Raw genomic sequence first — 16,034 nt, forward strand, 5'->3', positions numbered from 1 at the left:
TACATGAATCACTGAAAGTTAACATGCAGGTACAGCAAGCAATTCAGAAAGCAAATGATATGTTGGCCTTTATTACAAGAGGATTTGAGTATAAGAGTAAATACATCTTACTGCAATTATATATGGCCCTGTTGAAACCACACCTGGAGTATTGTGTACAGTTTTGGTCTCCTTACCTAAGGAAGGATATATTTGCCATAGAGGGAGTGCAACGAAGGTTCACCAGACTGATTCCTGGGATGGGGGGATTGTCCTATGAGGAGAGATTGAGTACACTAGGCCTATATTCTCTCGAGTTTAGAAGAATGAGGTGATCCCATTGAAACATTCAAAATTCTTACAGGACTTGACAGGGTAGCTGCAGGGAGGATATTTCCTCTGGCTGGGGAGTCTAGAACCAGGGGTCACAGTCTCAAGATAAGGTGTCGGTCATTGAGGACTGAGATGAGGAGAAACTTCTTCACTCAGGGAGTGGTGAATCTCTGGAATTCTCTACCCAGAGGGCTGTGAAGGCTCAGTCTTTGAGTATAGTCAAGACAGAGATCGATAGATTTTTGGATATTAAGGGAATCCAGGGATATGGGGATAGTGCAGGAAAGTGGAGTTGAGGTAGAAGATCAGCCATGATCGGGGGGCTGGGGGGACGATCGGTGAGGGGGTGGTACTGGGTATTATGGGATGTCACTGTGCACTATAAGGGTTACACTCTCTCCAGTATGAACATCCATTCTGTTGGCTGGGTGAATACGTCTACTTGACGTAAAGTCAAACCAACGCTGAAGTTGACCAGAAAAGCTGATAGAAAAATGGGAATCTGCAAGGATGCTCAGCCACATTTGTCAGGTGAGAGAGGTTGGTGCTGTGCTGTGAACTCCCCCTTCCCCTGCTCACTTTCCCCTTCCCCTTCCCCCTGCTCCCATCCCCCTGCCCCCTTCCTCCTGCCCCCCCTCCCCCCACCCACCAGTGAACAGTGTACTGACACATGAAGAATGGCCACCTGTCGAGTACCAGCAAAGAGCAGACAGTCCTGTATGTAGCTATGGTTCTAAATGTACAGCCATGTGCATACTCATTGAGATAGATTGTTGCACCTATTTATTCGGGACCCGTCTTGTTGAAACATTTCTTTATCACTTGTTTTCTAAAGGGGTTGCTGCAATGATTGGTTTGGTGTGTGTAGGATGTGACACGTGTTGCTATTGGATCCCACTCCAGCCCAGGCTCCAAGCTGCCAGTTCCAGGCCAGCCTAGCGACTGCTCAGATCCCGGGCACAGAACTGGGAGCCGGAAAAACTGGATGCATTTGCTATCTTCCAACGTCTTGTAAGAAGGATCCAACCAAAGTTGGTAGCACCCTCGCTTCTGAGTCCAAGGTCGTGGGTTCAAGTCCCACTTCAGGAACTTGAACACATAAATCCAGGCTGACACTCCCAGTGCAGTACTGAGGGAGAGCCCCACTGTCAGAGGGCCAGTACTGAGGGAGTGCCGCACTGTCGGAGGGGCAGTGCTGAGGGAGTGCCGCACTGTCAGAGGGGCAGTACTGAGGGAGCGCCGCACTGTCGGAGGGGCAGTGCTGAGGGAGTGCCGCACTGTTAGAGGGCCAGTACTGAGGGAGTGCCGCACTGTCGGAGGGGCAGTGCTGAGGGAGTGCCACACTGTCGGAGGGGCAGTACTGAGGGAGCTGCACTGTCGAAGGGGCAGTACTGAGAGAGTGATGCGCTGTCAGAGGTGCCATCTTTCGGATGAGACGTTAAACCGAGGTCCCGTCTGCTCTCTCGGGTGGATGTAAAAGATCCCATGGCACTATTTCGAAGAAGAGCAGGGGAGTTATCCCCAGTGTCCTGGCCAATATTTATCCCTCAATCAACATAACAAAAACAGATTATCTGGCTCATTCTCACATTGCTGTTTGTGGGAGCTTGCTGTGCGCAAGTTGGCTGTCACGTTTCCCACATTACAACAGTGACTACACTCCAAAAGTACTTCATTGGCTGTAAAAGCGCTTTGAGATGTCTGGTGGACGTGAAAGGCGTTATAGAAATGCAAGTCTTTTCCTTTCCAAGTGGGCGGGGTTGTGTGGACTACAAGTCCCAGGGCGCTGGGACTGTGGGCAGGGCGGCCCCTGCAGGCCAGCCAAGGGACTGCGGCTTGGAATGGATAAAAAGCCAGCGGCCGGTCGCGGGTACGCTGCATTTAGAGAAGGATCTTAAGGCAGGCGGAGTGAGAGTAAGAGTGGACAGGATGGCTGACAAACAGCAACCGCCTTACCTCAACCTGGCGGAACTCACCGCCTCACAGTTCCTGGAAATCTGGAAACATTATGATGCGGATGGTGAGTTTTATATATATATATATATTTCTTTTTTAAATGCATTTTTAAAAAATCATCTAATTGTAACATTTATTTGATAAATCAGCAGGAAACTTAAACATTTTAATATTATCCAGCTTTTGTATGTTTTGCAGCCCTCCTTTGGTTGAAGGGCAGTAAATATATATTTTTTTTAAATGCAAAAATTTTTTATCTAATTGTAACATTTATTTGATAAATCAGCAGGAAACTTAAACACTTTAATATTATCCAGCTTTTGTGGTTTTACAACCCTCCCTTGGTTGAAGGGCAGTAAATATATATTTTTTTTAAATGCAATTTTTTTTTATCTAATTGTAACATTTATTTGATAAATCAGCAGGAAACTTAAACACTTTAATATTATCCAGCTTTTGTGGTTTTACAACCCTCCCTTGGTTGAAGGGCAGTAAATATATATAGATATATAGATTATTAGCTTGGAGTTTGATTTCAGTGTGTGAACGCGGTTTGGGAAATGCTGGGACATGAAGCAAGTGTTTACAGAGTCCGGCCAGGCGTTTTGGGTCTGTCTCAGTAACTGGGTGATCAGTGAGCAGATTAAAACGGCCGCCTTTACCTTGTGCTACCTGTCCAGCATTGGGAGCTTCTGGCCATTTGCTAAAAGTTCATTACACTTCATGAAGGCATTCTTTTTATTTTAAAGTTTTTGAAGAAACTTTCCGATTGTACCCTGCCCTGCTGGAGGTGCTGGGTGTAGGGGCGTCTCAGGGACAGAGACCTGTGCCAGGATTTCCAGGCACTGACTCGGGAGTTATAGTCACATCCCTCATTTCAACAAGTTCTTGTAGGGGGAAGAATGAATTATCTCCGTGTCCCAGAGCGAGGGGCTGCAAATGTAGAGGTTCGGCATCCTCCCGGAATGCTCCCGGAATGCTGTCAGTGCCAGGGTCTGGGCTCTGCCATGTGGGGAGGGGCTGTTTCATGCTGTGGGGGGTATTTGCAAGCCCCTGGCACGGCCTAATGGTTCGGGAGCACGGCGTGTGTCCGCTTGCTGGGTAACGGGAGATGTCTTTGCGTGTGTCCTGTGCAGGTAATGGTTACATAGAAGGCAAGGAGCTGGAGAACTTCATCCGTGAGCTGCAGCGAGTGAGAAAGGGCGCGGGTGTGGTGAGTAAGTTGTTGCTGAGCTCTGGGAGTGGGGGGCGGGGGGGGGGAGAAGGGCTGGAGACCCGGGCATTGAGCAGCGAGGGCGCTGGGTAGGACACTCTGCTCATCTCACAGCTCCCCCAGAATTCAGAAACGTGGCAAACCTGTTTTGCAATTGATGCTAATCAGTTTGATTGATGTCTGCAGTATGTTTCATGCAGGGGGCAGTATGCTTCCTGCAAAGGTGGGGTGGGGTTGATGGGCTGACACACACACACACACACACAAAGGGAGACGGACAGGCAGACAAAGCATTGGGAGAAACCAATAGACAGTGAGAAAGAGATACAGGCGAGGGAGAGAGAGACACAGATAGGTAAAAAGAAAATTAGATGAACAAAGCAGTGAGCTACAGATAATCATGGAGACTGAGACAGGATGCAAGGGATGGAACAGAGCGAGAGTGAGACAGACAGAGATAGACAGATACACACACACACAGGCAGAATGAATACACAGTCAGGGAGAGACTAGTAAATGGAGAGTAAAAAGACAGACAGAGCCAGGCCAGCAGACAGTGAGAAAATAGACAGACGGACATACAGACTGAGAGACAGGGTGTGAGATGGGGAGTGAGAGCATGAGTGAGAGAGGGTGAGCAAGAGAGAGAGAGAGACAGATGGAGAAATAGATGTATAGAGACAGATATTGAGACTGACAGATACAGATAGAGATGAACAGACAGGGAAAGATAGAGCGAGATGGGCAGACGGAGAAAAAAGTGACAGGCAATGACCTCTGCCCACTTTCTGACGCCGCTGAGATCGATGTGAAAGAGCATTGTCCTCGGCAGATATTAATAAGCATCCAACAAATGCATAATGGGAGAGATGAAATCGGCAAACACAAAGCAGGCGTGCTGGTATCTGTTAGGGGAAAGGTCATTTCACGTCTCGGCCCCAACCCCCGCCGCCTCCCGAGGAACTGCAGCCATTGAACCATTCTGGGTTGGGCTCTGTTCACTTCTGGAGAGTGGGGGACACAGTCTCTTACCAATCCCCACTCCCCACCTGGATAGTGGGGAGTGGAGGCAGGGCTCCCCACAAATCAGCCCCTGCCCCGATCAGCCCCTCCCCCGATCAGCCCCTCCCCGATCAGAACCCCAATCCCTACCCTGCCCGAGGTGCCGGTGGGTGGGGTGGGTTTACCCAGCTGTAACGAGGTGGCAGATGACCCTCCCCCTCAATGTGTCCGTCTAGTGAGGCACATGCAGCTCTCGCTCTGTACTGGGTGAGGTGTTCTCAGCTGAGGAAGCAGAAAGGATGCTACAATTGGCCTCAGTGCCGATGAGCTGGCTGGGGGGCGTGGAGGGGCAGTAAAGCAGCCAATCCAGTGACTGTCCTGCGGAATGTGCGTGTGCTTGGACGTTGGATGGAGATTGGATCGGGCTCAGCGATGATGTGGTCCATGATCACAATGTGGCCGGTGCTCAGTGCTTGGGCTGGGGCGTGAGGGACAATAGTCGGGGCAGGGTATGGGAGGGTCACCAACACTTGGGGTCAGCCTGATCTCTGGACTCCTTTCAATCACCTCACGGGGTCGGAGAGGAATTTACCAGATTTATTCCCCCCCCCCCAAAAAAAAATGGCCTGGGTTTTTTTAATCTGTTTTGGCTGCCCCGCCCCGGAGATCACATGGTGTGAGGTGGGGCGAGGTGTGTATATATCATGATACACAAGGTATCACATTGTGTGGGACAGGAGGATGGACCAGAGGGCCTTACCTGTCCATTCGGGGGGAGGGGAGAATTTGCTTGTCAGGACACTGAATAAACATCGGCAGCAATGTCTCCCTCGTTTCACTTTACAGCGTGACGTGTTTGAATATCGCTACGGCATATACTCTGATGTTCTGGAAAATCCCTGTGTCCCTGCAATTTACGAAGGATGGAGGGTGGAAACGTATCGAGCTTTTAGATGTCGTCTGCTTTTGAGTTTGTGGCAAGAGAGTGGAGCGGTTTTATTTCCTGCAGATTTTTTGCTGGGTTAATCAAACAACCACCAATAAGAGGACGGAGAGAGGCAGGGTTCCCATCACTGATGGGGAGATTGGGAACTAGAGGTGGCCTGGAGGTGATGATCAGTCAGTGTACAGGGGCTCCGTCAGTGGGTAGGGGTTGCAATCGGAGTTTGCAGCTTTTCGAGGAAGACTTGCTTCCACTCTAAAAGTGAGTTCTCAGGTGGCTGAACAGTCCAATACGGGAATTACAGTCTCTGTCACAGGTGGGACAGATAGTAGTTGAGAGAAAGGGTGGGTGGAGAGTCTGGTTTGCCGCACGCTCCTTCCGCTGCCTGCGCTTGGTTTCTGCATGCTCTCGGCGATGAAACGCTCAACGCTCAACGCTCAACGCCCTCCCGGATGCACTTCCTCCACTTAGGGCGGTCTTTGGCCAGGGACTCCCAGGTGTCAGTGAGGATGTTGCACTTTATCAGGGAGGCTTTGAGGGTGTCCTCAAAACGCTTCCGCTGCTCACCTGGGGCTCGCTTGCCGTAAAGGAGTTCCGAGTAGAGCGCTTGCTTTAGGAGTCTTGTGTTGGGCATGCAGACGATGTGGCCTGCCCAGCGGAGCTGGTCGAGTGCGGTTAGTGCTTTGATGCTAGCGATGTTGGCCTGATCGAGGACGCTAACGTTGGTGCGTCTGTCCTCCCAGGGGATTTGCAGGAACTTGCGGAGACATCGTTGGTGATATTTCTCCAGCAACTTGAGGTGTCTACTGTACATGGTCCATGTCTCTGAGCCGTACAGGAGGGCGGTTATCACTACAGCCCTGTAGACCATTAGGGTACCTCACCTTAGAAAGGATATATTGGCCTTGGAAGGAAAGATTCACCAGAATGTTACCAGGACTCGGAGGGTTAAATTATGAGGGGAAATTAAATAAAATCAGAGCCAGGCCTTTCAGGACAGAAGTTAGGAACCATTTCTTCACGCACGGGGTGGCAGCAGTACAGACTCTGTCCCACAGAAAGCTTGCTTAATTAATAAGGCGGGTGGATGGAGTCCAGAAAGAGATCAGCCATGATCTCACTGAATAGGCTCGAGGGACTGAATTGCCTTCTCCTGTTCCTACATTCTGAATTTATTAACAATCTCAATAATTGATCCAGAGGGAAAAATTTCAATTTTTAAAATCCAATTCTTTTGGGTTTCCCATATCCGGTGACAGTGAGCAATGATCCCTTGGTGATGTCTCCACAGTGAGTGACATGCTCGATCACACCGTCCTCCTTCACCTGCGTGGCCCGCCTCACACGCACTCGGCTGGCTCCACTCCAACCTGTCCCAACGGAGCCAGTGCCTGATTGTACACCCCGCTTGATCGTACACCCTGACCGATCGTACACCCTGACCGATCGTACGCCCCACCTGATTGTGCACCCGCCTGATTGTGCACCCCACCTGATCGTACACCCTGACCGATCGTACACCCTGACCGATCGTACACCCTGACCGATCGTACACCCTGACCGATCGTACGCCCCACCTGATTGTACATCCCGACTGATTGTACACCCCGACTGATTGTATACCCTGACTGCACCCTGACTGATGGTACACCCGCCTAATTGTACACCCTGACTGATGGTACACCCGCCTGATTGTACACCCGCCTGATTGTATTCGCCATCAAAGTCAACAGAGTTAATATCGGGCGTGGTGTAAAACCAGGGGTTCTCCCGAACTTGCCCCTTTCCCGGCTGGCTGCTCAGATTAAAATTGCCCCCGCTGTGTCTATCTCAGCCTGAGACCCCGAGACAGCCAGACCAGTAGTGGCGGGCTCCGAGATACTGTCCCACGCATGTATTTGATCCTTGTGTAGGGCTAAAGGCAAGGTCAGTAATATCCGAGATGTGACGGCTCAGGTTAGTGTGTTCAAGTGTTTGTTCCCCCAATGTTCTCGATTTCTATCCTCATACTGAGCCTCTGATCTCTGATACCTTACCCATGTATGCACACTGACCTGGTGTGGCGTACTCCCCCGAATGGAATGGCTTCCCTCTCTGAGAACCCCGGCCCCACCCCCCCGCGCCTCATCCATGAATGAGACTGCCACAGCTTCTGAGAATGGGACTGGAATCCCCTGTGCACTGGGACTGGGAGAACCCCAGGAATCAAACCGGCAGCAACCTGAGCCCCCGTGATCAGAATAAAACAGATAGGCCACCCGCCCAGGTTCAGAAACAAACAGGTGGAACTGCCTCCCCCGTTCCCCCTGCCCCATCCCCTGCACCCTGCCCCGCCAGCCCCTGTCCAGAACCAGAATGAAACGGGGAGCCTCCTCCCTCCCCCCCACCGCCCCCCGCCAAATCAGACTTGCAGTCCTGGAAAAGGGACTGACCAGTTCCTACCAGCCTGATAAAGGCAGTCCCCCGAGATGTGGGATGGAAGCCCCCCCTCCCCCACCGACAGCCCTTTGAGATAGGCACGAGCAGCCCTTGAGAATTGGACTGGTAACACTCAGACCGCTCCCTACCCCTCAACCCCCTCCCCTACCCCACAACCCCCTCCCCTATCCCTCAACCCCCCTCCCCTATCCCTCAACCCCCCTCCCCTATCCCTCAACCCCCCTCCCTATCCCTCAACCCCCCTCCCTATCCCTCAACCCCCCTCCCTATCCCTCAATCCCCCTCCCTATCCCTCAATCCCCCTCCCTATCCCTCAACCCCACCCTATTTCCCAACCCCACCCTATTCCCCAACCCCACCCTATTCCCCAACCCCACCCTATTCCCCAACCTCTCCCTATCCCCCAACCCCTCCCTATTCCTCAACCCCTCCCTATCCCCCAATCCCTCCCTATCCCTAACCCTCTCCCCAAGAACTGGAGCAGTAACATAGAAACATAGAAAATAGGTGCAGGAGTAGGCCATTCGGCCCTTCTAGCCTGCACCGCCATTCAATGAGTTCATGGCTGAACATGCAACTTCAGTACCCCATTCCTGCTTTCTCGCCATACCCCTTGATCCCCCTAGTAGTAAGGACTTTATCTAACTCCTTTTTGAATATATTTAGTGAATTGGCCTCAACAACTTTCTGTTGTAGAGAATTCCACAGGTTCACCACTCTCTGGGTGAAGAAGTTTCTCCTCATCTCGGTCCTAAATGGCTTACCCCTTATCCTTAGACTGTGACCTCTGGTTCTGGACTTCCCCAACATTGGGAACATTCTTCCTGCATCTAACCTGTCTGAACCCATCAGAATTTTCAACGTTTCTATGAGGTCGTCTCCCATTCTTCTGAACTCCAGTGAATACAAGCCCAGTTGATCCAGTCTTTCTTGATAGGTCAGTCCCGCCATCCCAGGAATCAGTCTGGTGAACCTTCGTGCACTCCCTCAATAGCAAGAATGTCCTTCCTCAAGTTAGGAGACCAAAACTGTACACAATACTCCAGGTGTGGCCTCACCAAGGCCCTGTACAATTGTAGCAACACCTCCCTGCCCCTGTACTCAAATCCCCTCGCTATGAAGGCCAACATGCCATTTGCTTTCTTAACCACCTGCTGTACCTGCATGCCAACCTTCAATGACTGATGGACCATGACACCCAGGTCTCGTTGCACCTCCCCTTTTCCAATCTGTCACCATTCAGATAATAGTCTGTCTCTCTGTTTTTACCACCAAACTGGATAACCTCAGATTTATCCACATTATACTTCATCTGCCATGCAGTTGCCACTCACCTAACCTATCCAAGTCACTTTGCAGCCTCATAGCATCCTCCTCGCAGCTCACACTGCCACCCAACTTAGTGTCATCCACAAATTTGGAGATACTACATTTAATCCCCTCGTCTAAATCATTAATGTACAGTGTAAACAGCTGGGGCCCCAGCACAGTACCTTGCGGTACCCCACTAGTCACTGCCGGCCATTCTGAAAAGTCCCCATTTACTCCTACTAACAACCAGTTCTCAATCCATGTCAGCACACTACCCCCAATCCCATGTGCTTTAACTTTGCACATTAATCTCTTGTGTGGGACCTTGTCGAAAGCCTTCTGAAAGTCCAAATATACCACATCAACTGGTTCTCCCTTGTCCACTCTACTGGAAACATCCTCAAAAAATCCCAGAAGATTTGTCAAGCATGATTTCCTTTTCACAAATCCATGCTGACTTGGACCTATCATGTCACCTCTTTTCAAATGCGCTGCTATGATATCCTTAATAATTGATTCCATCATTTTACCTACTACTGAGGTCAGGCTGACCGGTCTATAATTCCCTGTTTTCTCTCTTCCTCCTTTTTTAAAAAGTGGGGTTACATTGGCTACCCTCCACTCGATAGGAACTGATCCAGAGTAAATGGAATGTTGGAAAATGACTGTCAATGCATCCGCTATTTCCAAGGCCACCTCCTTAAGTACTCTGGGATGCAGTCCATCAGGCCCTGGGGATTTATCGGCCTTCAATCCCATCAATTTCCCCAACACAATTTCCCGACTAATAAGGATTTCCCTCAGTTCCTCCTCCTTACTAGACCCTCTGACCCCTTTTATATCCGGAAGGTTGTTTGTGTCCTCCTTAGTGAATACCGAACCAAAGTACTTGTTCAATTGGTCTGCCATTTTTTTGTTCCCCGTTATGACTTCCCCTGATTCTGACTGCAGGGGACCTACGTTTGTCTTTACTAATCTTTTTCTCTTTACATATCTATAGAAACTTTTGCAATCCGTCTTAATGTTCCCTGCAAGCTTCTTCTCGGTACTCCATTTTCCCTGCCCTAATCAAACCCTTTGTCCTCCTCTGCTGAGTTCTAAATTTCTCCTAGACCCCGAGTTCGCTGCTATTTCTGGCCAATTTGTATTCCACTTCCTTAGCATTAATACTATCCCTGATTTCCCTTGATAGCCACGGTTGAGCCACCTTCCCTTTTTTATTTTTATGCCAGACAGGAATGTACAATTGTTGTAGTTCATCCATGCGGTCTCTAAATGTCTGCCATTGCCCATCCACAGTCAACCCCTTAAGTATCATTTGCCAATCTATCCTAGCCAATTCACGCCTCATAACTTCAAAGTTACCCTTCTTTAAGTTCTGGACCATGGTCTCTGAATTAACTGTTTCATTCTCCATCCTAATGCAGAATTCCACCATATTAATGTCACTCTTCCCCAAGGGGCCTCGCACAATGAGATTGCTAATTAATCCTCTCTCATTACACAACACCCAGTCTAAGATGGCCTCCCCCCTAGTTGGTTCCTCGACATATTGGTCTCGAAAACCATCCGTTATGCACTCCAGGAAATCCTCCTCCACCGTATTGCTTCCAGTTTGGTTAGCCCAATCTATGTGCATATTAAAATCACCCATTATAACTGCTGCACCTTTATTACATGCACCCATAATTTCCTGTTTGATGCCCTCCCCAACATCACTACCACTGTTTGGAGGTCTGTACACAACTCCCACTAACGTGTTTTGCCCTTTGGTGTAGGCACCAGAGAATAAAATTGCAGGCACCTGCCCCTAACGACAGCGCGCCCCCCCCCCCACCCCCCCACCGAGAATTGGACTGATAACCCCTCCCCCATGACCCCAGAGGGAGACTGATCCTGGAGAATCAGAGCTGCGGGTGAATTTGGGAATGCCTGACCGATGGCGAGCTCTGATCATCTTCTCAAATCCAAGGCCACAGCTTGAGCAGCTGAAGCACGAAAGAGGAAGCTGCTTAATGAAGCTTAAGGTGATCTTGAAGACATTTGCACTAATGATGTTGCTTGGGTGCCTGGTGGAAGGGAACGAGCAAGAGAAGATTGGCAGGAGACCTGTCGGGCTACAGAAGGAACACCGCACGTTTTAGCCGTACTGAGCTAAAATATCAAACCGGTCTGTGTTTTACCTCTGAAAGTTTTCTTGTCGCATCTTAAGCGAGGAGTTAGGAAAGCAGCAGAGATTAAAGGAAAACTATTGAATGCTGGAAATACACGGTCGTCCAGCATCTGCAAGATAAAAGATAGAATGAGTAGAGCTTACTCAGTACTACTGCGTACAGTTCTGGTCACCACATTATAAAAAGGATATAGAGGCACTGGAGAAGGTGCTGAGAAGATTGACAAGGATGATACCAGAAATGTGAGGGTATACATATCAGGAAAGGATGAACAGGCTGAGGGGTGACCTCATAGAGGTTTTTAAAATTCTGAAAGGTTTTGATAAGAGTAGATCATCATCATCATAGGCAGTCCCTTGAACGAGGATGACCTGCTTCCACACCAAAAGGGATGAGTTCACAGATGTTTCAATGAAGGACCCGATATTCCAGTCCTGAGCTCCAGGGGTGGAAGATGCCTGTGCGTGGATTTTTTTAATGTGGGGTGGCCGTTGCACACTTCCCACCACGCGGGCTTGACCGAGCTAGGTCTTGGTCTAGTTGCAAGGATTACCCAAGACAACTGGAGACCACCTCTGCTGCACGGACCTACTGCGCACATATATCGCAGTGTGGGCTGGCCCATGCTGCACCTGGGCTCTCGGCTCTTCTGGCCCCTTACACTCATGTGCCGCACCTCCGCCATGAACCCTCACCGTTCCTCTGCCACAAACATTCGCACCACTGCCACGATTTCTCAGATAGATACAGAGAGAGTGTTTCCATTTGTGGGGAAGAACATAACTAGAGGCCATCAATATAAGATAGTCACCAAGAAATCAAATAGGGAATTCAAAAGAAAATTCTTTACCCAAAGAGTGGTGAGAATATGGAACTCGCTGCCACAGGGAGTGGTTGAAGCGAATAGTATAGTTGCATTTAAGGGGGAGAAGGGAATAGAGGGTTATGCTGATAGATTTAGGTGAGGAAAGATGGGAGGAGGCTAGAGTGGAGCATAAACTCATGGAGCTAGAACCCCTACAATTTTTGCATGGTTAACGCCCACTGAACACCCATTTTACTGAAATGACGTATAACGCCCATATATTGGCCATTCTGGCACAAAATGAAAACTGACGGGCTTTTTTAGGAGACTTATAGACGATGTTATTTTCCCAATAGGCTTAACGCCGAGAAAAAATATCATCGCCCGCCCACTTTTTTGGGGCGGAATCAGCAGAATAGAAACATAGAAAATAGGTGCAGGTGTAGGCCACTCAGCCCTTCGAGCCTGCACCACCATTCAATAAGTTCATGGCTGATCATCCACCTCAGTACCCCTTTCCTGCTTTCTCTCCATACCCTTTTAGCTGTAAGGGCCATATCTAACTCCCTCTTGAATATATCCAATGAACTGGCATCAACAACTCTCTGCGGCAGGGAATTCCACAGGTTAACAACTCTGAGTGAAGAAATTTCTCCTCATCTCAGTCCTAAAGGGCTTACCCCTTATTCTTAGACTGTGTCCCCTGGTTCTACACTTCCCCAACATCGGCAACATTCTTCCTGCATTTAACCTGTCCAATCCCGTCAGAATTTTATGTTTCTATGAGATCCCCTCTCATCCTTCTAAACTCCAGTGAATAAAGGCCCAGTCGATCCAGTCTCTCCTCATATGTCAGTCCAGCCATCCCGGAAATCAGTCTGGTGCACTCCCTCAATAGCAAGAACATCCTTCCTCAGATCAGGAGACCAAAACTGAACACAATATTCCAGGTGAGGCCTCACCAAGGCCTTGTACAACTGCAGTAAGACCTCCCTGCTCCTATACTCAAATCCCCTAGCTATGAAGGCCAACATACCATTTGCCTTCTTCACAGCCTGCTGTACCTGCATGCCAACTTTCAATGACTGATGTACCATGACACCCAGGTCTCGTTGCACCTCCCCTTTTCCTAATCTGCTGCCATTCAGATAATATTCTGCCTTCGTGTTTTTGCCCCCAAAGTGAATAACCTCACATTTATCCACATTATACTGCATCTGCCATGCAATTGCCCATTCACCTAACCTGTCCACGTCACTCTGCAGCCTCTTAGCGTCCTCCTCACAGCTCACACCGCCACCCAGTTTAGTGTCATCTGCAAACTTGGAGATATTACACTCAATTACCTCATCCAAATCATTGATGTATATTGTAAAGAGCTGGGGTCCCAGCACTGAGCCCTGCAGCACTCCACTAGTCACTGCCTGCCATTCTGAAAAGGACCTGTTTATCCCGACTCTCTGCTCCCTGTCTGCCAACCAGTTCTGTATTCATGTCAGTACATTACCCCCAATACCACGTGCTTTAATTTTGCACACCAATCTCTTGTGTGGGACCTTGTCAAAAGCCTTTTGAAAGTCCAAATACACCACATCCACTGGTTCTCCCTTGTCCACTCTACTAGTTACATCCTCAAAAAATTCCAGAAGATTTGTCTAGCATGATTTCCCTTTCATAAATCCATGCTGACTTGGACCGCTGCTATTTCATCTTTAATAATTGATTCCAACATTTTCCCCACTACTGATGTCAGGCTAACCAATCTATAATTACCTGTTTTCTCTCTCCCTTCTTTTTAAAAAAGTGGTGTTACATTAGCTACCCTCCAGTCCATAGGAACTGATCCAGAGTTGATAGACTGTTGGAAAATGATCACAAATGCATCCACTATTTCTAGGGCAACTTCCTTACGTACTCTGGGATGCAGACTATCAGGCCCCGAGGATTTATCAGCCTTCAATCTCATCAATTTCCCTAACACAATTTCCCGCCTAATAAGTTCCTCCTTCTCTCTCGTCCCCTAGTATTTCCGGAAGGTTATTTGTGTCTTCCTTCGTGAAGACAGAACCAAAGTATTTGTTCAACTGGTCTGCCATTTCTTTGTTCCCCATTATAAATTCATCTGAATCTGACTGCAAGGGACCTACATTTGTCTTCACTAATCTTTTTCTCTTCACATATCTAAAGAAGCTTTTGCAGTCAGTTTTTATGTTCCCGGCAAGCTTCCTCTCATATTCTATTTTCCCCCTCCTAATTAAACCCTTTGTCCTCCTCTGCTGAATTCTAAATTTCTCCCAGTCCTCAGGTTTGCTGCTTTTTCTGGCCAATTATTATGCATGTTCCTTGGATTTAACACTATCCTTAATTTCCCTTGTTGGCCACAGTTGAACCACCTTCTCCGTTTAATTTTTACTCCAGACAGGGATGTACAATTGTTGAAGTTCATCCATGTGATCTTTAAATGTTTGCCATTGCCTATCCACCGTTAACCCTTTAAGTATCATTTGCCAGTCTATTCTAGCCAATTCACGTCTCATACCATCGAAGTTACCTTTCCTTAAGTTCAGGACCCTAGTCTCTGAATTAACTGTGTCACTCTCCCTCTTAATAAAGAATTCTACCATATTATGGTCACTCTTCCCCAAGGGCCCTCGCACAACAAGATTGCTAATTAGTCCTTTCTCATTACACATCACCCAGTCTAGGATGGCCAGCCCTCTAGTTGGTTCCTCGACATATTGGTCCAGAAACCATCCCTAATACACTCCAGGAAATTCTCCTCCACCGTATTGCTACCAGTTTGATTAGCCCAATCTATCTGTAGATTAAAGTCGCCCATGATAACTGTTGTACCTTTATTGCACGCATCCCTAATTTCTTGTTTGATGCTGTCCCCAACCTCACTACTACTGTTTCGTGGTCTGTACACAACTCCCACTAGCGTTTTCTGTCCTTTGGTATTCCGCAGTTCCACCTATACAGATTCCACATCATCCAAGCTAATTTCCTTCCTTACTATTGCATTAATTTCCTCTTTCACCAGCAACGCTACCCCACCTCCTTTTCCTTTCTGTCTATCCTTCCTGAATGTTGAATACTCCTGGATGTTGAGTTCCTAGCCTTGGCCACCCTGGAGCCATGTCTCCGTGATGCCAATTATATCATATTCATTAATTGCTGCCTGTGCAGTTAATTCATCCACCTTATTCCGAATACTCCTCGCATTGAGACACAGAGCCTTCAGGCTTGTCTTTTTAACATACTTTGCCCTTTTAGAATTTTGCCTTTTTGATTTTTGCCTTGGGTTTCTCTGCCCTCCACTTTTAATTATCTTCTTTCTATCTTTTGCTTCTGCCCCCATTCTACTTCCCTCTGTCTCCCTGCATAGGTTCCCAACTCCCTGCCATATTAGTTTAACCCTTCCCTAACAGCACTAGCAAACACTCCCCCAAGGAATGGGCGAATTCAACACCCATAATATCAGCCAGCGTTACTTTCCTCACGGAATTAACACCGCGTTTCAATATTAATGGCCGGCGACTGTTTTTTATCGTAAACAGCATATTTACCCAAACTAGTGGCCATGGAGATCGTCCACCATCAATTTCACCACCTCGTACACATATCGCCCATAATATCGCTCGCTCAAAAAACCGCCCACAAAAAGTGGAACTAACCGGAACGAACGGCAGCAGTGTGGCTGGCATTTGTTAAATCCCACTCTTACGTGAGGAGCTGATATCGGAAAGATTTGCCTGAAAGAATGCTGATGTGAGTAACAACACTGACACACTGCTGTGTGTGTGCAGCTCAGACATCAATGGTGCCCATCACCTTGGTGCCAGTTAAAGTTTACGTTGATTGATGTTAAGATGTATT

General features: G+C 48.4%; 1 protein-coding gene across 1 annotated transcript in view; it reads left to right on the forward strand.

The window, feature by feature from the left end:
* The first annotated feature begins 2,204 nt into the window (after window positions 1–2,204).
* calb2a (calbindin 2a) overlaps window positions 2,205–16,034 on the forward strand; it is a 91,534-nt gene continuing 77,704 nt past the window's right edge. Inside the window, exons 1-2 of the mRNA XM_070897730.1 lie at window positions 2,205–2,332; window positions 3,405–3,481. Coding sequence (XP_070753831.1) covers window positions 2,242–2,332; window positions 3,405–3,481 — 168 coding nt within the window. The 5' untranslated portion in view covers window positions 2,205–2,241. The remainder of the gene's footprint in view (window positions 2,333–3,404; window positions 3,482–16,034) is intronic.

Source organism: Pristiophorus japonicus, chromosome 13, assembly GCF_044704955.1.
Source record: "Pristiophorus japonicus isolate sPriJap1 chromosome 13, sPriJap1.hap1, whole genome shotgun sequence".
NCBI lineage: Eukaryota > Metazoa > Chordata > Chondrichthyes > Pristiophoridae > Pristiophorus > Pristiophorus japonicus.